Raw genomic sequence first — 22,904 nt, forward strand, 5'->3', positions numbered from 1 at the left:
ACTGAAAATTTAACGCCGAAGGGAGGTAGTAGCAGACCACAAGAAATCGAGAACTGTGATAAGTAAGAGCTAACGCTCTTAAAATTGGCCGTGGCTTAGCTCAGCTAACCCTAGTTATGCAAAGCGAAAGCTTGGTTTAGCCTGTATAAGTCTTGGTTTCGCTAGCTTAACCTTTGATTTAGCTGCAGGTATCATACTTAGGTATACAACCATCGTTAAGACAGGTATGACGGCTGTGCGTAAGTTGCTGGCTAGATGTGATAGTGACTAGGCTTGGGTAGACACGCATCGTTCGACGTTGCGACGACTGTTCTGTCACAGAGAAAGCGCAAGTGCTACGCATGCAAAGAAATGCCACGAACATGCGTGGCGTCGAACCACAAACGGACAGGGCGCGAACGCGGTCGCTACACTGATTTCCACGGTGTGACGCCTGTTGCACTACGGACCCTCTCCAGTGAAGCAGTTCACCAGGCGAAATGCGCGGTGTGGTCAGACGCCGCATAGCGACCACGGGTCAAAGCCTTCTGCTCCCACGCAATGCTCAGAGAAGACGCCCCGGCCTCGCACGCATCCATGGCTAAGCCATAGAATAAAGAACTAACTTTAGAGAAGGGAAACTGTACCTTCGACAGTGGTACGAAAATAAGCAGTGGCAGCGCATGGAACTTAGCGGGGAGGACGCTAGATTGCGATGCTCAACCAGGAAGTGGAAGTGGCTTTCTTTTAGAGCAAAATCCAATATGTCCGTTTTCCGCCGGTCGCGTGCGCTGGTACGCACCTTGCTTGCCCTGCTGCCTATGCTGCATGGCTCATTGCCTTGGCTGCCGCGTTCTAATTGCCAGGAGACCAAAAATCCTCTACTTACGCCCACACAAACAACCCACAAGTGACTGAACAGGACGTGCGACATTATTGGCAGAAGAAAAGCAGTGCACCTTCTCGTACAAGAGCAGAAATAAAATTTGCATCTCGAGATACGCTGAGAAGCTCACTTAAGTCGTCGCACATGGGGTAACGAGCGACAATCAGCAGCGCAAGCAAATTGGACAGTGCCCCACCTGCTTGCATCGACAGTCGCCGTAACTTGCATTGCGAAGCAACCAGGTGACGCAGGAATCTGCTGCCGCGGCCAGCAAAGCGGCATGGACTACCCGGCATTTTAGCTTTATCTCCTTTCCGACCTGCACGTTTCTTTTTGTTCTTTCGCGTGCCGCTAATGTGTAACTCGCACTTGGTGCCTCACATTCTCAATATGGGCATCACCATTTTGCGGCCACTTTTGCATAAGCCGTTCCAGCCATGTGGCTATCAACTTCATACACTTCGGATCATGTAATCACATATGGTGGTTTCCGTTCACACCACATCACGTCTGATGAAGGCCCACAAGCATAGTTTGCCCACTGCTGCAGCATGAAAGGTCGAATGGGGAGCACGAATTACGGCGTGTGCAAATTGGGAGTCATTGTCGCTGTGTGGACTGCAGGAGCAGATAGTTACCTCGCGAGTCTGTTGCCCAATGCAGCTGACCAGTTCGTCACATCCAAGAAACATAACATGACAACCATGATCAAATTAGACTCGGCATTCAATCACCGCACAAGGTTCAGACAAAACACCGTAAATTGGCTAAGATTCACATGACAGCAGTGAGCATTCACGCACTATAGCTCGCTTAAAGAACATTCAGCTATCCGACTTCAGGCACAGTGCTTGTCTTCGTCACACGTGGCAGTCTAGTAACGAGTGACAACCAGCGGCGCAAACTGATTGGACAGTGTTCCACCTGTTTGCATCGACAGTCGTTGTAAGTTGCATTGCAAATGAATTGGGTGATGCACGCATCAGCTGCCGTAGCCAACACAGCAACGTGAGCTACCTGGCATTTTAGCTGTACCTCCTTTACAAACTGCACGTTTCTTTTTGTTATTTTGGGGGCCTTTAATGGGTTGCACACACTTGGTGCACCAGCTGCTCTCAATAGGCACATGATCTGTTTTGTGGGAATCGCCATTTTGCAGGCCTCTCCACTCATGTAGATATCAACCTCGTACACTTCGGACCATGTAATCACATATGATAGTCTCAGTTGACGCCAAATCATGGCCGAGGAAGGCCACAAGCAAAATTTGCACACGGCAGCAGCAGGAAAGGACGGAATGGGGAGCACCAATCACGGTGCGTGTAATTCGGAGTCTATGTCGCTCCGCCGACTGTAGAAGCAGGTGGTTAGCTCGAGAGACTGTTTCCAAACGCAACTGACCAGGCCCCCACATACGAGAAACATAACACGGTGACGAGTACCAAGTCGGACAGCAGCGAAACAATATTCCGCAATAGATCACTTCAATGTAGCACAGGCTGTCGAGCGAGAACAGCAATTCTGAGCGAGACTGGGAATTAAATATAGGAATGAGAAAGCTCGCATTCAAGAAAGAAGCCACTCTACCCTGCAAGCACTGAAAGCCAAAAACAATAATTAAGAAAAGTTTAATGCTACATAGCACAAAGTGCGAATGTTAATGCAAGACACACGCCAATGCTGCATCAGCTATTTCAGGAGAGGAATTGCACATGGCAACGTACACTAGAAAATACTGCTACACATATGTTATGCTACTAGACAGTGACTGGTATTAAGTATGAGCAAAGAATTGGTTGACCTTTAATGTTTGGATGAGGAAGAGGAATCATCTTTAACAAGAATGTTGAATGAAGAAGCTTACATTCATTGGAAAATAGTTATACTTGGCACAAATGGTAATTGACAAGGCCAGGAAGCTCATTAAGGAAGGGCAAGCTGACGGAACTCTTTTAGCCAGTGTCGTCTGTTTTTGTTCAGAGATTGCAGGTACATCTGAAGACACATAATTTTTGTTGTTGAGGTACCTGGATGACTCGGCCAATATCTGTGCTGGTGGAATGATGGCAGAGGCTTTTTTCACTCTTGACACAGTCGTCTGTAGACTTGACATCTCATCCAAATATTTCTAGAATGACTTCTTTGTTTGTGGTGTAAAGCCTTGCGAATTCGGCTTCAGGCCCTTCCTGTTGGTGTAGATGGGGGCTCCCGTGATGAACAAGATGTGCCTGGCACAGACTCTGTTGCGGCAGAACAGTGACACATGAGGCACAGCAGAGATTATCCAAGGTCATGTAGTGTTTTCTGTTATGTTCGAACCAATTATACTGAACTGTAAATACGAACAAACGTTCGTATCATCTGCTACAAACAAAGTACATGTATCTAAAGAATAGCAAGCCAATACAGCATATATCAAGCATTTATATTTTTCGACCAGGTGTTGTTTACCTTGTGGTAGCAGCCAAAGTTCACACATTGACCTTGTTGTAGCAGGCAGCAACTTCTCTTTAGTGCGTGTAGTTTGTTGCTTTATACTGGTGCCGTCCTCATTACTGCATGTCTGGAACAGAAATTTTGGCTGTATCAGAAATTTAATAAGTATAATTTTGCAATATGAAATGCAGAAAGGTGTGACATATACATTGTAAGGGTTTGTGACTACAAAGCACATGAAAATGTGCACTCTTTGTTCTAGGGTGATTAGCAGCATGGTTAATAAATATTGCTACTCTCCACAAAATTGATGTCTGCCTAACTACAATGCATGTCAACAGCTTAAGTAATATTTAGATCACAAATGAGAACATTTGTGCGCTCATTTATGCACTAGAAGAAATGGCACTGCTGGTTTCACAAGCAAATACACGAAAGACATGAAGCTATTAGAAATGATGCATTATTTTTCTGCATGAACGTGATGCACAGCTTCACTACTACAAAAATAAATGTCCTCAGGTAAACCAAACTGCACAGCAAGAACATTTGGAACCAACGGGTAGGAAATATGGGTGAATTATCATGCGTGAAACTGTTCAGTACTTTAGCTTCGGTTTATCAAAAGGTTATTCGATTCTGTGGACGAAAGAACTTGCAGGCAGACTCGAAAAAAAATACTTTGATAAGGCTACTGTCACCCATGGCTACGGCTACAACGAGATCAAAAATGCGGCGCGCGTTTCGATATCACTTTCTCTTTCGTGAATTCGCAACTAAAAGTTTATTTCGCAAACAGCAACGGAGGGTTCTAACTGCCCATATGTAATGCAGCATCTAGTTGGTTAACTTGTCTCCACTTGTACGTTAACGAGAGCAATAATTACATAAGGATTCAGGCAGCGATATTAAACGACTCACCGGTACTGCTGTCCTCAGTCGCAGAATACGGTTCCCGTTTCGATGCAGATGCATGGCTCACGACCGAAACGTAGCTATTGGGCTTAAATGTCCGCTTGCAAACACGTCCCTTCACCACAAGTTAAATAACGCGAGACGTCGAAGCGCAATAAGCTAGTTTTAGCACCAAAGAAGCAAACGAATTAATCCGTGCCGCCACGCGCTTGAACATACCTGTAAAAATTTTAAATCCAGGCCAGAGGTCACGTGGAAGATCGATGATGCTGAACGCTATTTGCGTTTATAATGACAAAAACAGTAAACTTGCTAATGAAAGGCACATTATCTAATTAGTAATGATAATTCTATGGCCCATTGTATGCAATAAACATGCTTCGGTAATTGTAGGAGAAAGATTGTTAGAAAAAATTGCGCTTATTACGGCGCCCCTAGCGGGAGATATAGAAACTAACTCGAGCATCCCTTGAGTGCTTCTAATGGGCTTGTTTCATTAGCAGCGGCTCGTGGTCAATTTTTTCGCCCTCTGTGGCCATTTATTGAACTTGAGAGTGAGCGGGGCCTGGCTAAGCTCACACTGACTAGGCGAGCGCGGCACTCTTAGCCAGGCGCTCGGCGAGTCATGTGGTGAGGCGGTGACCAGCGCACGCGGCGGCGCCGGAGCTCGGCGCGGCGATACACGTGATGCGTTGCCAAGGCTACAACACTGGTGTAGTCAACTGGGGCGCGATCGGAGATATTTTGTTCGATACGCGTTCTGTTCGGTTGCTGCAACGTCACAATGTGGCAGTATGCAAAATTTGTGACAACGGGCTGGAGAGAGCAGCCAATCAGGAAGCGGTTGCCTCCCCGGAAATTTCCTTCCGTCGTTTGTCGTCTGTTTGCGGACAGTATAGTACAAAACGAAATGTCTCTCGTCTTCCAAATGAATCAAATCCTAATCTAAAGAATGTATTTTTTCTTCTCAAGCCCAAACACGTTTTCAAATTGTAGTACGTGTGACTACTGCAATTTGTAACTATTAGTTTCTTTGCGTCGTCCCTAGGTGATGTCACGCACAGCGAGAAGAAAAAAGAAAAAGCATTGACGAAAAGAGCGGCGCACTTTTTAAGAGGCAGCAACAACATTCCAGTGGCTCGCTGGTACCAATGATGGGGTCGATTTCGCTGTACAACCAACGAATTATTTGTTTCCAGAAACAAAAACGACGCCGGAATTCACTATCTGCCATTTCTTCAAACGCATTTCGCACCGCCACCCGCTCTCCTCCTTCCTCTCGAAACGCCAGCGCAACAACCTAAGTTCCCAACGGAAGCGCCATTTTCTCGAATTAAACTATGGATTGGATCCAAACATGCCATGCCGCAGCGTTGGATCCAATCCAATCCACCAGACGCGCCATGCGAAGCCGTATGATCGCTCTGAACTTCCCAGCTCCCGTGGGGTTCGGCGCCTAGCAGACGAAATGCTCGGTGGGAGGATGATTGACAGGACCGTGTCGTCATTTTGACGTAACCAAAAACGTGGCCGCGCCCTGCGACTGGCGACGTCGGCGCGGAGTAGGCCAATCGCGCGCGCCGGTAGCCGAATGAACGCGCCGAACAACCATCTCCGATCGCACCCCTGAAGGTCAAATTCGCTGCAACGGCGAAACTCGGCTCGACGATGTCAGTAAAGCTTTCACTTTAAAACCTCGCTCCTCAAGGGACAAACACGCCTTCCAGCTTGAAGTGCAGGAAAAAAGGGGAAAGCAAAGAACAAGGAGATATAAAAAAAGTGTATAGATGAAGGCACACGACAATATTTCCCACAGTGATCCGCTGGGCACGAGCAATAAAGGCGAGAGAGTAGTTCTGTGATTTATATGCATTCCAGCAAATATTTTTGGGCCTCATATCGAGTTGAAGCACCACCTTTTGAGAACAAAATATTGTTAAGCACAGTTCGAGGAATATAAATTAAATATTAAATATTCAATGCTGAGCTTTTTTTTAAGGGAAGCATTATTTCGCTCATACCCCCTCCCTTCGAGGGTGCTGGCAGATTGCTGCTGTCGTGTACATTGGCTGGTCCCGGGTATAGTGCAAACCAGTAAGGTGCATGGGGCATGGTGCAAGGTGCATGGTGCTGTGGCTGCGCCCGAACAATCGGGTGAGATTCACCCATGGGAAACGGCGCTGTCTGGACGTACGCCCCATGTCTGACCCGGGGGGCGTCCCTGCGGTCTATGCGGCCAACCCAACACCTCAATGCAGACTGTGAAATTGGTGAACCCTGCACCGGAGGTGACGAGGGGCTGCCGGATTAACGATCCGGCAGCCCCTCGTCACCTCCGGTGCAGGCATTATTAGGCATCACCGGCATTATTCCTTCTCCGTCATTCCACCGCCTTCATTGCCATCGTCGACATTGGCTTGTTCCCCATCCCTTCATTGCCACGCCGTTGTCATAGTGTCATTATTACTTTGTCATTGTCAGTGCATGGTCGTAACTCTCTCGTTGTTCTTGCTTCAATGTTGATCAAGCGTCGATATTCTTTCGTTGCCATGCCTTTGTCATTATGCCATTGTGGTCATTTCGTTGCCTTAATTCTGTCATCGTCGTTCTTTTGTAGCCGTACCGTCGCCAGCACTGCGTTGTCGTCACTCCATCATAAGTATACCCTCGTCATTACGCTTTCGTCATTTAGTGGTTGTCACGTCCCCATTATCAGGCAATTGTCGTCATTCTTATCATGTGTCGACTTATCATGCCTACATGACCACGTCGCCGTAAGTATGGCATCATTATCATGAAATTGACGTCACCGTGTCGTGGTCAATCCCAAGTCATCATGCTGCTATTGCCATTGTGTAACCACCATACAGTCATTGGCATGTTCTCATGGCATATTCGTAAGAAAGACCAGCGCACCGGCAAGAATACACACATGAATACAGGTAACTATTCACGCCTCGTTGATTGTCAGGAACATGCACTTGACCTTTCACATTGGTCGTCGACAAGGCAGAACGCGGCCGCTCGTGAAGAATTATGACAACCACTCCAACACATTGTACGTAACCGCAGCCAGCGCCTCGAAAAGCGGTGCATTCGTCACCAGCATAGTGGACAATTACGGGAGCGAAGTAAATGCGTCCTCGGTTCCCGGAGTGAGCGCTGTGGAGACAAATGAACTAGCGATAGCGTTAGCCGTTTACGACGAGGCCGCACTGGGCGCGCGTAATAGTGCTCATGAACTCTCAGACGCACGCACAGGTTTCGTCGGCATCGTGTGGGCTCCGTGGCATGAGTACGCGCGTGGCAATCTGCCAGTACACGCCTGCGCCCGAGCGCATGCACACCAGGAGCCACGAGTGGGGCGCCGCCAGCAGTTCCACCCCGAACCTGTAGCAATAGCCTTTGCGCAAATCCTACAACACTGTCGCCTGTCACAAAGAACAGTACTACCACCGCATAATGGCTCACACGCAAGAGGAAGCCGTACATAGCGTGGTTGCAAGTACAAACATTTCCACACGATGAGTCTGTACCACGCCATAAACCATGAGCTGTATCCTTAGGAATGTCCACACTCCGATGAATACTCAACGCTCTACCGCACGGTATGGGCATACGCAATCAATGGGAGTAATCAGACTCGACGGACCCACTGCAAGCGGAGGTGCTGCCTATGTCGCTTGGCTCGTGTGCTGTTCTGTACAAAAGTTTATTCTCCATCTATTGCCACATCTTCATGGTCGTTCAATCGACGCCCTTCAAGTGTCGTCATCTATAATTGTCATTTCGTAGTCGCTGCACTGTGATCTCCATACTGTCGTCGTAAAATCATTGCCACTCGGTCGTCGTCATGATCGTGATCTACATAGTGTAGTACCATATATTTGCATTGTGTGCAGCATTCCCTAGCAAAATGGCATCCAATTTCGTCGCGTGCTGTGTATTTACAAGTGCTCGCTAAGATTAACAGCCTTGCTTGCAAAGACCAATAGTACCTTCCCGCTCGAAATCTTTTGCTTTTCTTCTCCCCTGTGCAGAACAGAAAAGGGTACTTACCCTCGTTAACCTCCCCCCAATGGTTTTTGTTTCTCTCTCCTCTAAATCAATTAGCTCAGCGCGTGGGATCCACAGATTTTACATTTTTGCCGTTTCTCGCAGTCTGTGCAAGTTCACGGGGCAACGAACATGTACTCCATATTATCCAACAGCCTGGCGTTCACAATGCTCGCCAAACTTCGCGGAGGTAGGTAGCCATCTCTTTCTCCTTAATGCAGTAAATGAACGTTCTGAAGATGTCAGCTAAGCTCGAACCTAAGTATAAATGCTGCAGCAGTTTTCCATGACTGAACTCCCCCTTCATTCACTTTTTCAGAACTTTAAATATGTTTTTAAAACACATTTATCAACCACATCGAAAGCTGTTTCTCTCCACAACATACGTGTAAAATATACCCTCCGATGTTACGTGATGCAATCTGTACAAATCATGGCCATTTCGTGATAAAAAAGTGGAAATACACTTAAAGCAATTTTTTCGCAGAAGTGAACAAAGAAGTACATCCACCAAACGAAAATGGCTTCGCCTTGCGAAAACACTTTTCTGCACTTGGCACTAAGTTGTAACCATCACTGCCCATGACCGCACTACCATTACACGAGTGTCATTCCAAGCTTCCGCCTACATACGTGATGGCTCCCACGCTGGCTCTTGTGTGGAACCCCGTTTTCTATTGCTCTCATTTTGCGAGTATTTTTGCGTGTTTTCGGGAGGCGCCGCTTCCGAGACCTTCGGCGATGGAAGCGGAGTCAGCTAGACGTCCGGAGGAGACCGACGTCACAGCGTCGACCGCTCCGAGGAAGCGCAATCACCTGATGAGCGACACAGGCAGCGAGGACCGCTTGCTGTACTACCCTGCTTCAGAAGATCTGTCGGATGACGGCGACTACTTGACAGTTGTGAGGCAAAAAGGACAGAGGAGAATCGTCACTGCCTCCTCGTCTTCGACAAGGATGAAGGCGGCAGCAAAGGCCCATGACACGGCTCACAACATGCTCTTCTTGCCCGAGACGCCAACCGACAACCTGAATCGGCTAAACAGGCAAGCCATATCTGTAACACTAGAGGCTCTTGTTCCAAATGAGATCATGGATATGAGAATTAACACCCGTAAGAATATTCTCGTGGTTGACGTCCAGAACAGAGCAGCATTGGATATATTGAGTCCAGTGAAAATGCTGGGCGAGAGAAACGTTCGCACCATAATACCACAGGGCAGCAATACTATATCAGGTGTGATTTATGATGTCAATGAGTCAATCGACGACAACGATCTGCCTACTTTGGTCAAAACCGCCTCAGCAGATGGTAACTATTATTGAAATCCGTCGCCCAGGAGATTCACGCTGTATGAGGATAACTTTCATGGGAGGTAGCTTGCCGTCCCACGTGAAAGTTGAATTTTTTTGTCATCCAGTGCGACCGTTCGTTCCAAGACCACTTCAGTGCCGTAAGTGTTTGAAGATCGGGCATGCCAGCGGCATATGCGAAAATTCGACCGTGTGCGCAAGATGTTCTGAGCAGCACAGCGCTGATGTTTGCCTTGCCACTCACTTCAAGTGTGCCAATTGCTCCGTTCCCCATGAAGCATCGTCGAAAGACTGCCCGAGACACAAGACAGAGCGAAAAGTCCTAAAACAATTGGTGAGAGAAAACTCAACTCACAGAGAGGCCGCCACCAAAGTGCGACGGCGTAGTGTCCGCCGTCACTGTAGAGGATCCTCGTCTACTAGAAATACTGATACCGTCGCAAGACAGACGCTACTTCCTGAGGATCATGCTCCCAAGGCGCTCGCCCACAGTAACAACACGGTGTCTGATGATGCAGTGAATACCTCTACTGCAAACGACTGGCCTGCACTTCCGACATTAAGTCCTCCAGCCCAACAAAGGTCGACGGTGGACTACTAATAATAATAATATTTGGGGTTTTACGTGCCAAAACCACTTTCTGATTATGATGCACGCCGTAGTGGAGGACTCCGGAAATTTTGACCACCTGGGGTTCTTTAACGTGCACCTAAATCTAAGCACACGGGTGTTTTGGCATTTCGCCCCCATCGAAATGCGGCCGCCGTGGCCGGGATTCGATCCCGCGACCTCGTGCTCAGCAGCCCAACACCATAGCCACTGAGCAACCACGGCGGGTGACGGTGGACTACCGACGAACCAATGAGGGCATAGATCACGTGCGAGGTTCAAGACAAGCAAGTAATCGCCATAATAAAATCTCTAATGGAAGTCATTCGCGTGTTGATAAATGACATGCAGACGCCATCTGCTCGAGGTGCACTACAAGTGCTGGACGGCTCGGATCCGGTTCTTGCGAGCCTCGAGTAGCAAGCACAATGGCTCTACCGCATCAGCCATCCTTCAGACAAGTCAAGGAAGCATCTATTATGCAATGGAATGCCTATGGCCTGAAATCCCGCAGTGATTTTCGACATTACGTTTTCACCAATCGATTCCCCATTGTTGTCGTCTGTGAACCGAAGCTACAGAAACCCGTCCGGATCTCAGGCTATGAACCTCATGTGTCATCGACTTGTACTGACATTAGCAAAGTGATCATCTAGATACGGTGTGAACTGACTTACGTTGTTCATCCAGTGCGGCCACATGACACTAATCAGTGCGTGTTTTTGACCATGAAAAAACAAAAACTTGCGTTTACTTTAGCGGGCGCATACCTTTCTCTATCAAGTCGTTTCGATAGGCAGAGACTGAGTGACATTATAGATGCAACACGTGGTCCATGGATTGTTGCTGGGGACTTCAACGCGCATTGTTGCACTTTGGGGAAGCTGCAACATAAATTCCAAAGGAAGAAACCTCGTCTCCTTTGCTTGCGACCATGAACTTTGTTGTCTAAATGATGGCAGTCCCACCTTTCTGCATGGCCGGACGTGCAGTAGTTGTTTAGACTTAGCATTTGTTTCGCGATGCCTCACTCGCTGCGTCCATTGGTTCGCAGATATAGAAACCCACGGAAGCGACCACATTCCTACCTACCTGAAGATAAAAGACCTCACCAAATTTGTTCTATCTAATTTTAAACAAACAGTCGATTGGCCCATGATTAAATCACTTATGGAAGACGCATGCCACGAAGGCACTTCGTCCACACTAGAATATGAGATCGCCACGGCTATGCAGGGTGCTATGTGCTCATTTCGGCCATTAGAGAAATACACAGATTTTGATTCGGAAATACAGAGCCTCCGTGCTATCCACCGGCAAGCGGAGCGACGGTACAGACGGACTAAATCATTCTACGACCTTAGAGAGGCCAGACGCATTCAAAAGAAAATTCAGCGTCGCCTTGCTGTACTGCAAAATCAACGCTGGAAATCGTTTTGTGAGTCTCTCGACCCGCGTTAACCTCTGTCGGTTGTCTGGAGAACAATCCGTGGACTTCGAACAGCTCCTCAACAACGTCGTCTATTTAAGCCTCTAGCCCTACATCAAGGACGCCAAGAAATCGAGGTCGCCGAAGATTACTGCGCAAGGATCGCGGGTCCAGCGCTCACGTATTCACCTTGCGCACCTATTCCCATTGTGCACCCTTGCTCCCGAGACCCTCGTATAGACGTTGCTTTCTCCATCGAAGAACTGGAGGCCGTGATTGCTGGGTAAGGCGATCTTCGTCACCAGGACACGATGGCATCACAGACTCTGCGCTTGCAAATCTTGGTCCAGGGGCCAGAAATGCCCTTCTTGGCCTATACAACGCATCGTGGCGTGACGGCCTGGTCCCTACATCGTGGAAATCCAGTCGGCTTGTTCCACTCCTCAAGGCTGGCAAATCCCCGTTGGAATTGTCATCTTACCGTCCAATAGCACTGGCCAGCTGTGTCGGCAAAGTAATGGAGAGAATGATCCCTACACGGTTAGAATGGTACTAGGAATTTTACAACGTATAGCCAGAGGTAATGGCTGGTTTTCGACGTGTCAGCTCGTCACTATATAGCGTCATCGACTTGGTAACATACGTACAACACCAGAAACATCTGAAACGAATCATTGCGGCCCTATTTCTTGATGTTAAAGGTGCGTACGACAATGTAGATCATCATGCAATTCTGGACGCCTTAGAAGCTGTAGCGATTGGTGGACGCGCCTTTTGCTCGATATGCAACTATTTGAATGGAAGATCTTTATTTATTTTGACTGAAGACGGACCAACGCCATCTAGCTATACGAGTCGTGGTGTACCACAAGGCGGAGTACTCAGCCCTACCCTTTTCAACCTAGTGCTCGTTGGTCTCGCTGATTCGTTACCGCAAACCGTTCAGCTCTCCGTATATGCAGACGACATTAGCATATGGGCTTCAGGCGTGACACGTGTACAAGTCCGCGCACGACTTCAGAAAGCCTCAACGGCTGTGTCAACATACCTAAGAAGACAAGGCCTAGAGCTTTCCGCTGAGAAATGTGCACTCGTTGCCTTTACTCGCAGTGATGGCCCCGTATGCTTTGCGGATTAATGACCAAATTATACGATATAGACGAACGCACCGATTTCTTGGCGTCATCATTAATACAGACTTGTCTTGGAGCCCCCACAACTCGTACATGACAAAGCGTTTGGCCGCCATTGTAGACCTTCTTGCGTTTCTCGGCGGGAAGTCCTGGGGCGCAAGAGTACCGTCAATGTTGCAGCTATATTTTAAAGCACTGTTTTTGGGCTTCCTACGGTACAGCTTACCTGTACTAGGAAATACTTGCACTACGAATATTCGCAATCTCCAGAGCGTGCAAGCCGAAGCACTCAGGACTTGTCTCGGTCTTCCCGAAACTACGTCATCGATTGCGACAGTGGCCATAGCCAGAGGCGCTCCTTTGACAGTCTACATTGATACAGATGTCCTGAGAGCGCACATCCGACACCTGACTCGGATTCCCTCACACCATCTTGCTTGCTTGCCAGCAAAAAGGCCACTTTCAACTTTTGGTAAAACTATTGTAAGACATCAGTCCCACTTGCCATCAGAATTTACGCCCGCTACACAATTCTGAGATCCAGTGTGGTGTCTGCACCGGCCGCAAGTGCAACTGACAATTCCAGGAATCAGAGAGAAAGCTGGAGCGCCATTGCAAGCTTTGAAACAAGCAACTATGGAGCACATTCACAACGTGCACAGATTCCGGCAACCTGCATACACAGATGGTTCACTAAAACTCAACAGCTCAGCTGCTGCAGTCATCATCCCGGCACAATCTGAGGAAATCAAATTAAGAACTTCATGTGTGACCACATCGATGGGTGCAGAAGTCGCGGCGCTCCGTGCTGCACTTGATTTCATTAAGCAGAAGCCACCGCAACAATGGACAGTCTTTAGTGACTCCAAGGCAGCCCTTCAGTGCATACGAAGCCCAATGCGCCACGGACCCAATGCACAACTGGCCTCAGAAATTCGGCACATATATTGTCAAAGCCATGACAAGGGACAAAACTAAATCTTTCAGTGGCTTCCAGGACATTGTAACATCAGCAGGAATGACCACGCCGACGAAGCCGCTCGATCTGCACTTGAAAGTGGTCAACGAGTCTTCATTCCGCTTTCGCGAACAGACGCTGTGGCTGAGCTGCGATTGATGTCCCGTGAGTGTACCTTGCCCCTGTGGGACTCGAATGTTTTCACCATGTGTCGGTTGCGTTCGTTGTCTCCAGACATACGGATGCACCTCCCGCTTGGATTACCACGACGTGAACAGACCATGCTCTACCGTCTGTGGCTAGGCGTTGCCTTTACAAACTCCTATGCTTTCCTCATTGGAATGGCCAACAGCCCCACGTGCGACACATGTAACATCGACGAGACGCTAGCACACATTATCTGTGTCTGCCCGCGATACAGTGCTGAGAGACAAGTGATGTGCAGAGTACTGGACCAGTTGGACAATCGTCAACTTTCAAAACTAAAAGCTTTAGGCCAATGCTTCGAAAGAACATCCGCGTTGACGGCCTTACTCGCGCTACTAAGGTTCTTGCGGTCAGCGGGGCTTCACGACAGACTCTAAGAATGCCGCCCCGTACCGCTCTGTAGTGTACGCGCTTTGTTCGTGCTTGTCTCCCTTTCTTTCTATCTCCCCTTCCACTCTGTTTCTCTTTTTATCCCCCTTAACCCTTCCCCCTGCGCAGGGTAGCCAACCGGAACTAGCTCTGGTTAACCTCCCTGCCTTTATCTGCATTATTTTCTCTCCCTCTCTCTTAGCTTGTGCGCCCAGCAGTGTCTGTACGCACGGAATAGCCACGTTCAAGCAAATGCCAATCGTTTCTCGAAGGAAGAGCTTGGTCGTATGACTGGAGTTGTCAGTGGTCAGGCAAAAGGATGCGCTGCAGTGTTGTTGCTTAGCACAGTCACTGACTCGGCGTCTGTAATATTATTGTTTCTATGCGAAGCCGCGAGCTTCGCAGCCTACGCAGCCACAGGATGCCATTTCATGTAAGGGGCCAATATTGTCGCGCAGCTGTGTAGGTGCGCGGGTGGCAAGGACCACTGTTCTTTCCTTCGCAGCTTACATGCTTCTAACCGGACAGTCCCATGTCACCATCTTCTTCATTCCCTCTCCTGCGTTTCTGAACACACACTGTTATGGTTATGCGCAGAATGGACAGACGCAGTGCTTTCTGACTTCGGATCTCTCATGACCTCTGCTGGTGACGTGTGGAGCGCCGAGGTGCCCTGCGCACTACAGGTGAGGGGTACCTTTTATGCTGTCTTTTCACAATCGCCTAGATAAGCGCGCTAAACGAGGCTACCCTGCAGTGAGATAACTGAAATTAGTTGGTATGATGAAATTGGAAAATTTGCAGGCATAACTTGGGAACAGGCTAGCGCAAGACATATAATTAGAGATATTTGGCAGACGCATTCGTCCTGCCATTGACATAAAAGTAGGACAATTGTGACGATCACGATAATGATGATAAATCACTGAAGCATTATTGCGAATAGCACGAACGGACAAGGAAAAGTGTAGAACACAGGATGAGCACTTACTAACAGCAGAATTTTTTTTAAATTTAGAATGTTGTTCTTGAGTGACCGCCCTGTGCTCTAGACTCTTCCTTGCCTGTTGGCGTTTTTATCAATAATGAAATTTAATATACTATTGCAAGCTCACGAACTCGCTCAGTTTGCCATTTTAAGGATGCAAATGTTAATGACGAATATTGCTGTTATTATTATTATTATTATTATTATTATTATTATTATTATTATTATTATTATTATTATTATTATTATTATTATTATTATTATTATTATTATTATTATTATTATTATTATTATTATTATTGCGACCTAAAGGAGCATACTTGTTCTTGTTCTCACACGCATCTTCAATAGTTACCAAAAGTCTAGCGCGTTCCCTACTGCTTGGGTGGTATCACATGTAGTGCCCCTACATAAATTGGCTGCTGAGAAGTGCAACTACTAATTACTGGTCCATATCTACCCTCTGCGCGGCGTCTGAAGTGTTTGAATCTGTACTGCGTTCCTTGCTTTCTATTAGTGCTAATGACATATTAGTAGATGAGCAGAACGGCTTTGCATGAAGGCGATCCAATATAGCTAACTTGGTTACATTTATTGCTCCATCTTCCAGTGTAGTACTTAGTAGGGGCCAATTGGGTGCTGGTTATTTTGACCTAAGTAATGGTTTGAAATAATTTGCCATGAGCTCCTCATTAAAGACCTTACGCAAGTGGAAATACCATCTTCAATCACTGTCTAGGATTGGCGCTCTTTGGCCACACCTGGCCCTTGCGCCACTAAACGACACACATCCATCCATCCACTGTCTAGGATCTAATTACCTCAGTAATAGATCACCCATCTTAAGCATTAACGACCACAGCATTGTTGGGCATGAAGTTAACAGAAGAGTTCTTCAAGAATCTGTTCTGGCCCTCTTCTATACATACTTTTTTGTAAATGTGATTTAGCTAGGAATTTAGCACTGTTCATTTCTTCTATATGCTGACGACTTCAAGTTATTTCAGAGTGTCAGCAGCGTTGACAATTGGATGGACCACCAAAAAGAATTTTTTTTCACCCAAGCGGGTGCAGAGAGAATGAGTTACTCTTATGTGTTTCCAGAAATACGGCATAATGTTATACGCGGAAAACACACTTTGTGTATTTTATACACCCTCCAGGATGTTCCCTTGCACACGGTGGATAAAATGAAAGATTTTGTGTGCACTTTGACGAAACTTGATGCTCCTCTTCATACGCTAAATACGTGAGATTGCGCGCGCTTTTTCGGTCATGGAATTAGTTGTACATTGCATGACACCTACTCACTTTTGCCTTCGTTATATTTTATTCTACCTAGTATCTTCCCCTACTAGAGTGGGGCTCTGTAGTTTGGGGTAGAATGGGCAAATGAATTTTGGGCCTCAGTGGACGCGACCAGAATAAATTGATATCAATTTTCATGCAGCACTTTTACGGTTCTGGCGACCATAGTTCAGCCCTCTCAAATATACCGTGACTCGGACCTCTACAATCAACACGTCTGAAATCATATCTTTGTTTCCTCCATATTATGGTAGCACCCTTCCCCAAATCATCTTGATCATCTGGAAGGAAGAAAAAGTGACCGTAGCGAGCAGCTTCAGCTTCCCGCTCTCTGCATTTTCTTTTTTATAATCTGTGACTTCTGCAATCAGTGACAAAAAAAATTGGGGCACGTCGTCCTCTGCAATAGGGGACCCAAACCCTGTCCATATATTGGGTGCTGAACGGCCAGTTCGTTGTGCCGCCGACATAAGTGACCGCTTCCACCTAAGCATGGTCTCGATGGCGTCATCTGATGGCTCCTTCACTGAAGATATGCGCTCGGGCAGCGATTATACCTTGTTGTCGAGCCGACATCTGAAGAGAAAGATAAGAAGGACATTACCAACCAGTCGTCAGGTAACGGAAAACGCAAGTGGCAAGTAGTCATACACTATTGCATATGTACCATCAACGATAACAGACAACCTCAACTCAATGAATAGGCAGAGCCTGTCGGAATATTTGGAACGAAATGCCGATGGTCAAGTTGAAGAAATACGTATAAACGTTCGAAATAACATCATCTCGGTGGAAGTGAATACACCGACAATAGTGGAAACACTGAAAAACATCACTCCGTTTGGAAGCATCACTGTTCGCGCATTCCCGACATACGGCAAGGAAGCGACGACAGGCGTCATCCACGACGTAGACATCGATATTGTAGACACTGATCTCGCAAAACTAATATCATTATCAGCTCCTGTGCTCAGCATTCACCGTTTTGGACAATCGCGATGTGTGAAACTAGTATTCCAGTTGGAAACATTGCCAACACACATCAAGGCTCGATATGTGAGGCATTCAGTACGTCCTTACTTGCCAAGGCTTCTACATAGTCACAAGTGTATGGAACTTGGGCATGTCAGTGCAATTTGCAAGGGTGCATTAACATGCAAACGATGTGGTGGACCTCATAGAGACAGCAATTGCAACGTTGTTGAAAAGTGTCCAAATTGTTGTGGTGCCCACGACGCAACGTCGAACGTGTGCCTAAAGGTCAGGAATGAAGTGGGTATACTGTAGAACATGGTTCGACGTCATTCCACACACAGGGAAGCGGCAAGGGCTATTCGCCACCATAGGCACCAATCACGACACCGACGTCGATGGGACCGCAGCCCTCCTCGCGTAGAAGGATCGACGGCTCAAGTGCATCTTCCACCCCCTGCTCGTCGGAGGAATAAGAAACACGTGCCTCAAAGCCTTTGTATTCTACGAAAGTGAAAGGCGACTCGTCTTCGGCCTCAAACACATTGGAGACGCAGTGGCCCTCGTTACCATCAAGGCCTGCAGCAACGCCCTTACGTACCCCTCCTATACGTTCTGAAAAGAATGAAAATACGGATGATATTGACATCAAGGGTATGTTGAAAAATTGATGGGCTCCATGTTGAGGATTTTTTCCGGCCTAAATACCACGGCGGCCAAGGGCATCATGAGGGCATGATGGACACAGTTCTGTGCGAACTTAAGTGGCACATCTGCTTGTGCTATCTTGACGATGTTGTTTTTGCTCCTGACTTCACACGCACCTTCACCTGTTCTATTGTGTTTTGACGTGTTTAAAAAGCAGGGGCCTACAACTAGACCTGAAAAAGTGACGATTTCCAGCTCGGCAGCTCACAGTCCTAGGTTACGCCGTGTCTAAGAATGGAATCCCCGATCCAGCCAAACATCGGGTCGTCGCCAAGCTCCCTCAGGCAACGTCCGTCAGAGAAATGCGCAGTTTCATAGGTCTGTGCTCTTACTCTAGACACTTCACTCGCAATTTCGCCGCCATCGTATCTTCCCTGAAGAAGGTACTCAGAAGTAATGGGCCCATCCGCTCGTCTTCGTCTGAATGCGACGAGACCTTCAAGAAGCTCCGTCATTTGCTAACGCCTCTGCCAATTTTGCCCCCTTAGAACCCGACAACTCCTACAGAGGTACACACTGATGCCAGTGGTGTTGGCCTTGGTGCTCATCTTGCCCAGCGCAAACAAGATTTTCCCGAATATGTCATGGCTTATGGAAGTCGTACGCTTAGAAAAGCTGAGACAAATTACACTATGACAAAAAGGAATGCCTGGTCATCATCTGGGCTCTTACTAAACTGCTGCCTTATTTGCACTGCGATCCATTTGATGTAGTCAGGGAACACCATGCACTATGTTGGTTGTCGTCCTTGAAAGGTCCCTCAGGCCATGTTGCCCGATGGACACTTTGACTGCAGGACTACGATCGCCGCTTGCTCTATTGCAGCGGACACCAGGATTGTGATGCCGACGCCCTCTCACGCTCTCCCTTGTCTGACGACAATGCCTGCTGCGCTCTATCCCACTTTACCGTTTCTTCGCTTGACCTTACCACCATCACTTCTGAAGAGCTCAAGGACCATTGGATTACCTCTCTTATAGACGTGGTTTCTGCTTCGTCAGCAGCACCAACCACTCGGATGCTGCGTCTTTAATCTCACCATTTCGCCATTCGCGACAAACTGCTTCACCGACGCCATTATAACCCCGACGAGCGCCTATGGCTAGTGATAGTACCTCGCAGTCTCCGTTCCGACATGTGCGCGGCTTTCCACGCTGATCGACAATGTGGACAGTAGGGAGTTTTCGAAACTTATCAGCCCCTTCGACAGTCGTACTACTGGCGAGGTATGTACAGTTACGTTTAGAAGTCCGTTCGCTCTTGCCCCAAAAATCAGCGCCGAAAATCTTCACTCGCCATCTCGCCAGCAGTTCTGCAACCTGCACCTTGCCCTACCCGGCCGTTTGGCCACGTCGACATCAATTTGTATGGGCCCCTTCCCCTGACATTGGCCGCAAACTGTTCGGCCATTGTGGCACTAGACCACCTTCATGCGATACGCCAAAACCGACGCTTTTCCGGCAGCTACAGCACTCGATCTTACCGCTTTCCTGCTCCGTCGATTCGTCCTACGTGAGGGGCCATCTCAAGAACTGATCAGTGATCGCGGACGTGTGTTCCTGTCCGCAAGATATGGGTATTTACCTCAAATGACCAAGCTTGTCAGGATAGCATTTGCGGTGACATCATTTTTCTACCCACCTTCCTTCTCTAAGCGCTTGTGTGGCTCTTGGTTCCTTTCGCTGCGCCTGGTCTCTCTTCAAAACCACTGCCTAAGTATGAAAGGCCCTACCGTATCATCGAACGCGCCTCTCCCGTAGACCGCGTGATCGAATGAATTCAACCATCTTGGGACATGCACCGTTGTGGACACGACATTGTCAACGCCAAGCGCCTCAAGACGAACTATGATCCACCCTTATTCAGGAGCTATTAGGTCACTGGACGGCTCCCTATTCCTTCCCGTGGGTAATTGTAGCGAAGGGGAATACTATAGTGGGCCATCCTCTCCAGCGCTTTCTAGTGGGTCAACCTCTCCTGTGTTTTGCTTTGGGGACACCGCTCATGCTGAGAGTCCGTGCCCTGCTCTAACGGTCAGCTTAAATGCTGGTGACTAATAAACACTTACATAATAAACATTTGATTGATTTGCCGATATAATTATTCATGTATGTTATTATAATAGGTTAGACTTCTGCTGTTTTGCAGCCCTGTGCAGCCCGCGGCTGCCGAGTGTGTTGAGCTGTCAGTGAATGAGATATCAATATTGGGTCAACCTTCTCAAATTAGGGCGGAGTACGTCAGACCTGGTGAGTATGAACTATAATGTGTCATTTATTTCTTGTGTGGTGATTAGTAAATATGACCAATACATGAGTCCTTACATTATGAAAGCAGGCAGCCCGGAAATCACCAAGGACTTGCAGTGCTTTTTTATTTACGGCCCATTTTGTATGATGACTAGAGCTACAATTCTGAACACTGGCTATACCGTGTTTTACACACTAGCCTATGAACGGCATATTTTCAAGTGACGAGTTTCTGTTCAAGATGGGCTATCAATATTTCCGGAGCGTTCGGAAGTTTTTGTTACACAAGCTGCCAGACCTTTCGGCCTTTACATGACATCTGCATATAAGAGTAATCAAACATTTTATGTCTTGCTCCATTTTATTACCCAGAAAATGGCGGCGGAAATTAACAGACACCCAGAGGCCGGGAACTTCAAGACAATGGACACGGAGGTAATTGTGGTCTTTAATTATTTACAATCTCTCATAAAACTCGCACTTTTGTTTAAGAGTTCTGGGCTTTTTTACCTGTGAAAACCACGACATGATTATGAGGCACACGGTGGTGACGGACTGCGGGTTAATTTCAACCACCTGTGGTATTTAACGTATGCACAATGTATGGAACACGGGTTTTTACATTTCCCCCATCTAAATGCGGCCGCCAGGACCATTGAGTAGGTGCCACAAGCACAGTTTTGTTGGAACACCACTTTATCTGTTTGCACATACGCTGTTGAGAGACAGACAGATCTTCCTGCATTCATGAGATCTATCTCTTAGGTTGCATAAACACTGAATCACAAAATTGTCGGCAAACAAGGTAGGTACGTTCATAGAAATAACACAGGACCATGTTCTCTCTGCGTAAACAAGGGAGAGGGCTCTTTCCAAAGCGAATGTAGGAGAACGAAATTCATGGGCTCTTCCACTCTGTGAAGGACGACCAGCGAATCTGTTATGTGTTCTTTTGAAAGGACGAAATTATACATATATATATATATATATATATATATATATATATATATATATATCCGCGCCTCGCCAGTGCTACTTTGCCGCAGCCGGCGCTTACGTTCCCGGTTCTGTTCGCGCGCGCCCTCATCACGGACATGCTGCGGATCGTCGTCGGGCAAGGGATTGCTAAGACGGGCCTTAGCGGCGTCGCGCCGCCGGCGCAGACATTCCCGGTGCTGGTTACGCCGCCGTTCTTGACACGCACGCTGCGGGTCTTGGTCGCTCGGCACACACCACGGGCCAGGCTCGTCGACAGACGCACGATCGGCTTCAGCTTCTTCCCGCCGCCGGCACGCCCACTCTCGCTGTTGCTCCCGTCGCCGTCCTAAAAGCACACGTTGCTCCTTTTCCGTGCGCACGATACGCGACGCCCCATGTAATCGCTCCGGTCCGGGACCAACTGCCGATCCGGTGGCTAGGCGACACTGACGTCGCTCTATAGGCAAACACACACTGAACGATACATGCGTGTATGTTTATCACGGCCTTGACACGGACACGAAGGATGAATGGATGGATGGAGGGATGAATGGATGGATGAATGGGTGCTATGAGTGGCCCATTCGGAACGGTACGCAGGCACGCGCCACCAAGCTCTTGTTATTATAATCCCTAATGTCCTCCCTATGTCAAAAAAGAAAGAAAAGAAAGAAAAAACAAACACGAATTCCCACCAGCAAACTTTCTGAACCCCTGCATGGAACGTTGTTTGTGATTTCCCTACTTCCACCAATCTGGATGCTATAGTGGGTGGATGGATGGATGGTATGAGCGTCCCCTTTGGAACGGGGCGATGGGTTGTGCCACAGAGCTCTTGCTATTATACTGCCTTATGTCCTACCTAGCTTAAACAAAAAAAAAAACCCTATGAACTCCCACAACCAAATTTTCTGATCCCCTATTGCGAACTGTGCTTTTGTACGTCTCCATTTTTTGTCGTTTCCCTTTTTCTCTTCCACCAATACTTGAATCGGCTCTTACTAATTCCTATTGCGGACATGTTTACTTTTCCACTGCTGTCGCTGTACCCAAGGGCTTCAAGGAGGCCAGTGGTGCCTAAATCGACCGCTTTGTAGATGCCTTCGCATTCTAATAAATCATGTTCGATCGTTTCCCTAGCTTTCCCCCAGTAAGCACATGATTCTTCTTCCTTCTTACATCTCGCTTTATAGGTGCGTGTTCTGAGGCATACCGATCTAGCTTCGAAAAGCAATTCGCTTCCATTTCGGTTATCATAATTTTTTTTCCTGATTTCGTTTTTTCCTCTTAAGTATTCACCCATAGCAGGTTTCCTTTCCATCGCCGCCACCCATGATATTATTTCAGCCTCTCTGACTTTCCGCTTGACGTTCTTTGTTGCTGCGTTGCCCACCATGCAGGCCGCATAC

The 22,904-nt window shown here is 47.6% G+C and overlaps 1 protein-coding gene across 1 annotated transcript in view; it reads left to right on the top strand.

The window, feature by feature from the left end:
- Positions 1-22,904, top strand: part of LOC142576617 (rifampicin phosphotransferase-like) — a 242,139-nt gene that overhangs the window by 136,658 nt on the left and 82,577 nt on the right. Inside the window, exons 27-29 of the mRNA XM_075686819.1 lie at positions 8,378-8,462; positions 14,890-14,978; positions 20,890-20,952. Of these exons, the coding sequence (XP_075542934.1) occupies positions 8,378-8,462; positions 14,890-14,978; positions 20,890-20,952 (237 nt within the window). The remainder of the gene's footprint in view (positions 1-8,377; positions 8,463-14,889; positions 14,979-20,889; positions 20,953-22,904) is intronic.

The sequence above is a fragment of the Dermacentor variabilis genome, chromosome 3, assembly GCF_050947875.1.
Source record: "Dermacentor variabilis isolate Ectoservices chromosome 3, ASM5094787v1, whole genome shotgun sequence".
Classification (NCBI taxonomy): domain Eukaryota; kingdom Metazoa; phylum Arthropoda; class Arachnida; order Ixodida; family Ixodidae; genus Dermacentor; species Dermacentor variabilis.